General features: G+C 44.3%; 1 protein-coding gene across 1 annotated transcript; it reads left to right on the top strand.

Moving 5' to 3' along the window:
• Nucleotides 1-940: 940 nt before the first annotated feature.
• CKAP4 (cytoskeleton-associated protein 4) lies at nucleotides 941-7183 on the top strand. Its single transcript, XM_009333064.1, has 3 exons — nucleotides 941-993; nucleotides 3757-3829; nucleotides 4076-7183. Exons 1-3 carry the CDS (start codon nucleotides 941-943, stop codon nucleotides 5405-5407), a joined length of 1458 nt encoding a protein of 485 aa, XP_009331339.1. The 3' UTR covers nucleotides 5408-7183.
• Nucleotides 7184-9184: the final 2001 nt, after the last annotated feature.

The following is a 9184-nucleotide window of genomic DNA, read 5'->3' as shown; positions in this document are numbered from 1 at the left end:
GCCCAGCTTGCTCTTCCAGGGCTTGGGCGTGAAGCCATTTTATGTAATGCAGTCAGCACGCTTACGTGTTGGCAGAAGCGCAGACCTGTAGTTCGGAGAGCCTGCTGGCGGTAATTTTATGTCTTCGCCTGTTGCAAATCATTTAAAAATTTTTTTTTCCGCCCCTGCGGTCCCCTGCCTGCCCCTTCCCTGCTGCTGCCTCCGGCCGAGGGACCGAGGCTCGCGGTGTCCGTGGCGGTCCAGGAGCACGGAAGAGCTGTGAAGTTGTTGGCAAAGGGTGTGGCTCAAACGAAGTGAAAGAAATGCTCATTTCTCTTGTCATTTTTTTCACTCAGACCTTATTAGCCCCCGAGCTAGAGTTTCACAAACGGCACTGTCCGTCTGGATATGTCTGAAGGTGACTAAAACCTTTAAAAAATGGCGTATGTGAAGGCGTATGATCAACATACAGTTGGGCTTCTGTCTAGGAAGTAGGCAAATTGGTTGGAAAGCAGTATGTAAAGTTATGACTGAGATCAAAGAAAAGGAAATTCTTGTCTCGGCTTGACTGCTTTCTGCACAGTGAGCCGTGCAGATTCCCCATGTTCCCCGTGAGCTTGGGCCCTGGCTGGTGGCGGGGGGACAGGGCGGTGGGACAGGCGCTGGCAGAGATCCTCCGGCTGTTCTGTGGCACTCCCAGAAGCGTGGCGGCCTGCACACGTGGAGTTTGTAGGGTCAGCCTTGGTGTTTCCTCTCCCTTACAACAAGGAAGAAAAGGAAAACTCGTGGGGGGGGGGGAAGGGTTGTAAAATGGAGGGCTATAGTGTTGTTTCTGAAGCTAATTTTAAATCCTGGGTTTTTTACTCACTGATGACTGGGCTGTGATTTGAACTAGCAAGGGTTGTTTTTTCTAGTTCTTAAGGCATTTTTACAGACTCTTTGTATGAAGGAAGTCATCGCAATGGCAGGACACACAGGACGTAAGATTACAATACGTGAGTATAGAACCCAGATGTATGTGCAATATATATGCCCTTCCAAGCATAGGAATGGGTACAATTTGCTGCCTCCACCTCCGTGTTGCAGAAAATCCTGGGTGTATGTTACATGTTCTAGGGGAGAGGTATATACCAGAAGTTTATAAATAGCTTGTTTCAAAGAGGAGTGAAACTATTAGCCTGTATATAGCAGATGGCCGATGCTAGATATACATACAGTAGTGCAAGATCGGGGGGAGAGATCACGCAGGGTTTCGATGTACCTCTTGAAAGCTTTGCTTGCTGTGGTTTGGTGTTGTCTTTACAGAAGAATGTACTTGAGGGAGAGGAGACCAGGCTGTATTTCATTGCTTTACAAAAGTGTAGGGTCCTGCGTTGTACTTTTGGAGTGCCGTCAGCGCAGGCTGCTGTGTGGAACTGGCTTTCCCCTTCAGCCTTTTACTGCAGAGAGCTCCTGTCAGGAGTAAGCGTTAGATAAACCCATCTGCTTTACACATCAGCAGTAGGAGGAGAAAGGAAATGATGTGGAAGTTTAGCCTTTAATATAGCACAATTCTCAGAGAGGCCAAGGTCGTTTGATGTTTGGACACAAGATAGTATGACTGGTTAGAGAAGACTTAGTTGTTAGCTATGGACATATTTTTATGTGCTATTTATGATGTTAAGCCTTTCAAGGGCTATGGTTTCAAACCTTACCAGCCACAAACACCAAACAGGCAAACTCACACATAGGTGCACACACAAACCAACTCTGTAGTGAATATGAATTATTACTTTGAAGTTGTGAGTTTTACCCCTCTCCTGCAAGGGCTTTGATTTGGGCCCTGGTGGCTCTTGGTTAGGACAGAACAGATTAGAAGCCGGTCTAATCTGAAGACCTCAGTCCATTTCATTATATCAGAGCTCTCTGATCTTCATGTGGCTGGCCAACCTGGAAGTATAGGAGGATAGCTTCAAGTTACACTGTGAGCATTGCCCAAATGCAGTGGAGGAGCAGGTATAAAGTACTTCCACTGTGGAGGGGTGGGGTCCCTCTCTGTCGAACCTACAGCAGTGGAGACCTCCTGGTCCTCTGGAGAGTTCTCCTGGGCATTTCTGATGCCTTTCCTTAGACCAACATTTGAAGATGGTTAATTGCAAATAGGAATTTGGTGATTTGGTTGGAATGTGTCAAAGAAAAAGAAATTCTTTCATAAGAGGGGGAGGAGAACTTTCCTGTGCCCTCCTTCTAGATTTCTGAAGTCCATTTATGATGATACAGAAAAAGGTCTCTATGTGGAAAAAATCAGAATGAATGACAGCTAAGATGTAATGAAAATGAGGTTGGTAAGTCAGTGTAATGGCTGGTGTCCTGCTGCCTACCTACATATGGTAGTACTACCTGCTCCCCCCCCGGCCCCAGCTCATTTCTAGTTTCGTATGTGAGCACTAGAGAATGCAAGAAAAGGGAACGGAAAGTCATTACAAACCTTTTTACATGAGACAGAGGAAAAGGAAGTTATCTTTATGGGTATTCTTCAAACTGTGAGGATCTATTGGAGCAAGGGCAAGTCTTGTGGCCAAACTCTACAATCCTTCTACAGTGTAGACTTCCATGAAAACCAAGGAGGATTTGGCCTGGGATTTAGTCTTGCAAAAATACACGTGAATAACTTAATTTCTAATTAAGAAGTCTATTAGGTCTTTTGAGGTTCAGAGGCTTACTGGGAACTGCTGGAGCCTCCTTCAGTGAAAAAGGGAAAAAAAGAAGGAAGCTCTGTATTTTTCTTTCTAAGAACATATAAAATATACTTCCTTCTATTTATAAAATAAAACCACCCCTCCAGCTGTGTATCTAATAAGTAAACATGGCAGCCCATGTGGCATGAGTGATTAATATACCCCTCAGACATAGGGACTAGCATGAGGCGAGGCAACATGTGTTACTCAGCACTTGCCATCCTGCCAAACCCTTGAGGTATTTTCTACGTGATGGATTCCTGTTGCAGCCAGTGGGAGTTCTTGCATTGCTTTACAAAGTTTAAAAAAATACAACCCACACACGCACAAAAAGATATCTCCACAGTCTTGAGACTGATATTCTGCGTGGCCTCAAAACTAAGTAACGTGTGCTTCCCCGTTGGTGTGCCTGGATCTTACCTTTAAATGTGAGAGTAAATGAATGTGGTGGCCGCTCACCCCTTGACCTTTTCCCTGTTGCTGCTACTAAAACAAACTGTAGTTTTTGTAATTGGGAAGCTTAACAGCATACCTGATCCAGCGGTAACAACTTTCTGTGAGTATTAACCTGAGATAGATGGAAGTCAGTCCCCTCGGCAGCTGCTATGTCTTTGTTCTCTGCCTGTGTACATACATGTGCCCCCGTTCACTAAAACCATGTGGGTGTATCCATGTGTGTGAATAATGAGGTATTAAGTATTTTTAGAACATTAAAGCCTTTCTATGTTTGTTTTTTTTTAAATAGCTAACAAGAAAAATCTGTGTCTCCATTGGTGTCTAGGAGCAGCAAAATGTCATGATCACTACTCCCAGTCCCCAGCCATTCCCAGCTCCCCTTTCCCCCTAATTTGTCCTGTTACTCTTTCTTGTTTACTTTGAAACTTCTTTCACGTTCAGGAATTGGCCTAGGGTCTGATTGCCTACTAAAGTCTAATCCCAGCTTTTCTGTATTCAGAAGCTGATGCCAGATGTTCTTTAGGTTTTTTTTCCCCCTCCCTTTCCTCCCTTGCAGACTCGTGGCCCGTAGGACCAGGAATCATATAGGGGAGGGATGACTCAGGGGTCCGGATGCAAATGCTGGAGACTTGAGTTTGATTTTCACTGCCACGGATTTCCTGGATCATCTGTGGCAGGTCAGTGAGGCCAAGGATCCTCAGCAGAAGATGTATGTATCTATAGAGCTGTAAGGCTCTAGATGCTGGGCTTTTTGTGCCTCCTGTATCTGTGTGCCATAGGGTCACCTTCAGGTAGGGAGCATGAAGGATTGCGAGGTAATCATTTCATATGGTAACAAGGGCCATAAGGATCTTAGACACAAAGGGTAAGGATGTAGGTAAGGATGAAATTGTAAGTATTAACCATCTGGATTTCTGCTTTAGGTGCGTTCCCTTCAAGCCACATTTGGAGAATTTGAATCCATGATGAAAATTACTCAGCAGAAGCAGGAGGTTACTGAGAAGGCTGTTAAACAAGGGGAGAGTGAAATAAACCGGATCAGTGAAGTGCTTCAGAAGCTGCAAAACGAAATTTTGAAAGACTTGTCTGACGGCATCCACATGGTGAAGGATGCAAGGGAACGAGACTTCACATCTCTGGAAAACACAGTGGAAGAGAGACTAACAGAGTTAACCAAGTCTATAAATGATAACATTGCTGTATTCACTGAAGTCCAGCAAAGGAGCCAAGACGAAATCAACAATATGAAGGCAAAGGTTGATTCACTAGAAGAGGCAGATGTGTATAAACAGGAAATTAAGGTGCTAAAAGATGCTTTTGATGAGATGCAAGCATCCATGAAGACCAAAGAAAAGGACATAGAGACCCTGAAGACTACAATAGACTCCATGGAGTCTGATGTGTATACTGAAGTGAAAGAGCTAGTCAACCTCAAACAAGAACATGAGAAATTCAAAGAGGCTGCGGACTCTGAACACCTTTCATTAAAAGCTTTACAAGAGAAAGTTCTGAGAGCTGAGGATTCTATTACGCAGCTCCCTAGTGACATTAAAAGACTCGATGAAGATTTACTGCAAGTTAAAGCCGACCTCAACAAATGGGAAGAAAATGAACTCTTCAGAAAAGCATTAGAAACTTTTGGGAAGAACAGTGAAGGACTGGAGTCTCGATTGAGGCACATAGAAGACAGCGTGGAGTCTCTAACTTCTGTTGCTGCTCAAAACAGTGAAAAGTTGCAATCTTTCCTTTCTAAGGAGGCAGAATATGAGAATAAGCTCAGTACTCTAGAACAAAGCATTACTGCTCTTCAGGGGATCTCAGATACGGATGTAACTTCAGTCACAGACGTTCTGAAAAATCTTGGTGAATCACAGACCTCGCTGTACAATGATGTGGAAAACTTGAGGAGAAGCATCAGTGACCTGCCATCCTCCAGTGCTCTTCAGGATGTCCAGAAGCAAATTAGTACTTTGCTGGATCAAGGAAATCTTCAGACGGATCAAGCACATTCTCAAGGCTATCTTGAAAAATTTTCTTCTGTGGAAGGCTCTGTAGATGAACTGAGATCTTCTGTCAGCCAGGTTGATTCTGATTTGAAAATGATAAGAACTGCCGTGGATAGTTTAGTCTCCTACTCGGTGAAAATTGAAAATAATGAGAACAACCTGGAGTCTGTGAAGAGCTCAATAGATGACCTGAGGAATGATCTGGAAAGGTTGTTTGTGAAAGTAGAAAAAATACATGAAAAAGTTTAGGCAGCGGTGCTCCTTGTGCAAACAATGGATTAAGGAGAATAGCTTTTGTATGCCCAGTTTTTTTACTCTTTTTAAAAGCAATTTGATACCTCCAAAGAGAATAAGAATACTTTAATAATAGAGACAGTTCTGCTTATTTCCTTTATTTCTCTTTTGTGTAGTGTTTTTTGTTTGTTTTTTTTTTTTTTAATTTTGTTTTAAGAAAACATGAGTTTAGTTGGGGGTTGAGTTTCTAAGGGCTCATCTTCTCTATAAAGTTGTACCGCTGTAACTGTAGTGGTGTAACTAAGGCACTACAGCCTTGTTAGCATGGGCACATATTTAATGGCATGAAGGTGTTTCACACTATGACGCTAAATATCCCACACAGAAGGGCTACAGCTGTTCTGGTACGAAAAGCATACTGCTGTACACACTGAGAATTTTACTGGTATGTTTTGGTTTAAGGAACAAATGAACAAAACCGCACCCCTATCTTAAACTGTTCAGGCCGGTAAACTTCAGTGTGGACCAGCTTTGAAGCAACTCTTCCGTTTCTGCAGTTTGGGACTCGGCCATGTCGTCAGTTTACCAGGTGTCAGTTGAACTGTAGTATATTTCTGTGAGTCCTTAATCTGTACCAAGGAGCTAACAAGGGGTTAGCTGAACCCCCCCAAAGGGAAGGTTTGAGGTAAGTGGCTTTGCCTGGGGCTAAGACCTAAGAAAGGTGTTCCACCGCGTGGCTGGGGAGATTCCTTCTTTGTGATCACAGGCTTCTTTCCCAGCATCTTCAGCTGCTGGTGCGGAAGATCAGTGCTTAGAAGGGACATCTGAAGGATGGGATTAGTTTCAAGAGGGTACAGTAATATTTTTGTCATATTTTTGGGCTGTTTACATGATGAGGCCGTGTCTTTCCTGGAAAGGCCTAATTTGTCTGTGATACAGGATTTTCTGTAAAAATGATCATGAATTTGAATGAGGAAAGAGAAGGACTAAAATCACACCTTTCGTGTTCTATGTATAGCAAGCATGCTAACAATAATAGTACACTCCAAAACACACAAGGGGGAAAATCACCATGAAATCAGCAGAATTGCTTCTAAGGCCTATCCATTCCCAAGTTTTCACACAGCTGACAGTGACCTGAACTCTTGTTACATATTCAGGACTTGGTGCCTGATTCTTGTCACCATTGTTGTCACCGGGTGCCTGCCCGGGGCATTGGTAGCAAAGGGTCCTTCTAGGAACTGGTTGAGAGTGAGCAAAAAGTGTCGTAATTCTCTAGACGTTCATTTAAAAACCACTTCCTCATGGAACTTGCTTGGTTTTCTGTCTTTTTGGAAAGGATTTCTAATATCCCTCCTTTTCAAGTTTGCTTTTGAACTTTATCCAAAGATTTGGTAAAGGGGTCTGCACACAGATACCTTGGAAATAGGTCGTGCGCATCGTGCCCACCTCAGCCTGCGCTAGCCAGATCCGTGGCTGCATTAGAAGAAGAATTCCTAGAAACAGCGCCTCCCAGAAGTGGTGTGCTTGTGGGAACAGTGCAGGTGAAAAGGAGTTCTCCTTGGTAAATAAGATGCTGAACCACATCTAGCGTTGTTCCCACTGTAAACAGGAAAGAATTGCTGGCAAAGAAAGAGGGACCCACGGCATTAAGGTCACTGTTGGAACTGCACTGTTCTTTGTTGACTTCTCAAGTTCTTCAACGATGTTGTTTAGGTTACTGTGAAATGAACTGTATGGCTTATTTGCGGTATTTTTAATACATAATAAACATTGGGAATATTCTTTGCACTTTTTTTGATTGCTGCTTACTTAACGTTGTGTTTCCGGGATGCTTCCAGTGGGGTACAGGAAAGGGCTTGGGGGAAGAAGCAGCCCTATACTTGTTCTCATCTTTCATAGGGGAACGTGGAGGCAGTCTTAACCTGTTCTGGTTACAGAGGAACTCTTGAAAACAGGATTTGAGTCAGATCAATGCAGCGGTGTTGACCACCGGGCTCAGAAGCCCACGAGGATAGTTGTGAGGTGTGAAATTCGCGATTTATGCAATGAATGTCAGACACCGCCAGCAATGCCTTGGTAAGACTTCCACAATGTCCGAAGCATGTCGAACAGGAATAACGTACAGAAAGGATCTATATAATCTTTCCAAAGTGGCTGCTCCTTTTGCATAGCTTTGAATGCTGGATTGCAAGGCCCATAAACTGATAACCATCTTCATGATGGATGCCTGGCTTTCAAAAGTTTGGGAAAGGGTGATTTCAGGAGTATGGGCATCATCATGGTCCAGGCAATTCCTGAGGCCAAATTCATAGAGGTAGGTAATGCCTGTTATTAGACTACCTATATGTTCAACGAAAGAGGTGAGCACACAAGCCCTTCCATCTAAGAGATTGGACATAACCTGTTGACTGGAAGCTGGCCATGATCACGCAGTGGCTTTAAAGGGGAGCAGCCGCGTGATGAAGGAACTTAAAGAGGCTGTAAAGCCAGCAGTGCAGCTGGGCCAAATTGGATCTCAAAGATTAAATGAAAAATTACTAGTTATGCTTCTAGTAACTTAAATTCTATGTCAAACTATTGAAACGACTTATTTCACTAAATAAGAAGAATAATTCTCTGTAAATAATAATGTGGCTGGAGGCAGGCACGGCGGCAAGGATCCCTTGGCGGGCTGGAGGCTCAGCTTTTATATGTGGCTTGACAGCCTCATCGAACACAAGCACGTCCTAATTCCCTCATAAACGCTCACAGAGCACATCCAGTCCCTGTGCTGCTCTTTACTGTTGTTTTTACACTTTGCAATAAAAGCAGCAGAGAACGTCTCAAGCAAGACATAGTCTATGTTGCCACTGTTCTACATTATTAGCAGTTCATCAATAACATGCTGTTACAGTAACAAATTTCAACAGAAACTGTCCACCTGATTGATGAGGTCTTGGTCGAGCCAGTTCATTAACATTGTCTTCATTTTCAGCTCTCCTCTTCTAAATGGAGAAGCCGTTAGGCGGAGGCAGTGTGGACTTGATCACACTTGAAAGGGCTTGCCCAAATAGCTACACTGGCAAACATGATGGAGGTAACTCTTGCGCTGCCGCAGGGGCTTCTCCCTGTAGGGCTTCGACCACTGCCTCAAGTGAAATAACCTATAACAGCAAGAAGAGTTTCTGGTGGCCTAACTGTGTATGTTAGAGGTTTTATTAAAACATGGATTAGTTATTTAGTCGTCTTACCATCGTATTTGATGTAACTCAGCTGGTAGTTTAAACAAAGCTGCAAAGAAGTTAAATAACTACAGGAAAAAAAAGCTTTCTGAGATGTACAAACACCAGAATAGCCTAGAAACACCCAGCGTGGGCCCTCCATTCTACTCAGCACTGCCAAGGACAGTCTCTGTCCAGTCTGGGGCACTTCCGAGAAGGGTGTGGCTGAGCTGGAGCGACTCTCGAAGAGGAAAATGATGATCAGAGGTAAAATGTTCTAGGGAAAAGAGACGGAACGATCGGGCCTGTTTAGACTTGAAAAAACTGGAGGGAGGCTTGAAGCCGAAAGAGGAACGAAAGAAAGAATCAACAGTCTTCACCTGAAGAGGCTGTTCTGTGGAAAGAAGGAGCCCATTCGCTTACCGCGGCGAGGGTGAGGCGCTACCGGCGGAAACGCCGCGGGCGAAGGGCAGGGGTGGCGTAGCGGCGGCGGAGGGGCTGAGCGGGGTCAGACCGACAACAGTATTGCTGGCACCGAAACGGCCCGTCGCTTTCGCCGCTGCCGCAGGGCGGGCAGGGCGTCCCGCTG

Source organism: Pygoscelis adeliae, unplaced genomic scaffold (assembly GCF_000699105.1).
Source record: "Pygoscelis adeliae isolate BGI_AS28 unplaced genomic scaffold, ASM69910v1 Scaffold38, whole genome shotgun sequence".
Taxonomy (NCBI): domain Eukaryota; kingdom Metazoa; phylum Chordata; class Aves; order Sphenisciformes; family Spheniscidae; genus Pygoscelis; species Pygoscelis adeliae.
Note: the sequence above shows the minus strand (reverse complement) of the source record. Positions and strands in the feature narration are given on the sequence as shown.

Bases quoted from the DNA above. Each gene is read 5' to 3' on its own strand.
- CKAP4 (XM_009333064.1), top strand. From the start codon at position 941: ATGGCAGGACACACAGGACGTAAGATTACAATACGTGAGTATAGAACC. The intron at 994-3,756 runs GTATGTGCAATA...GGGATGACTCAG, and splicing joins CGTGAGTATAGAACCCAGAT to GGGTCCGGATGCAAATGCTG. The intron at 3,830-4,075 runs GTCAGTGAGGCC...TTTCTGCTTTAG, and splicing joins TCCTGGATCATCTGTGGCAG to GTGCGTTCCCTTCAAGCCAC.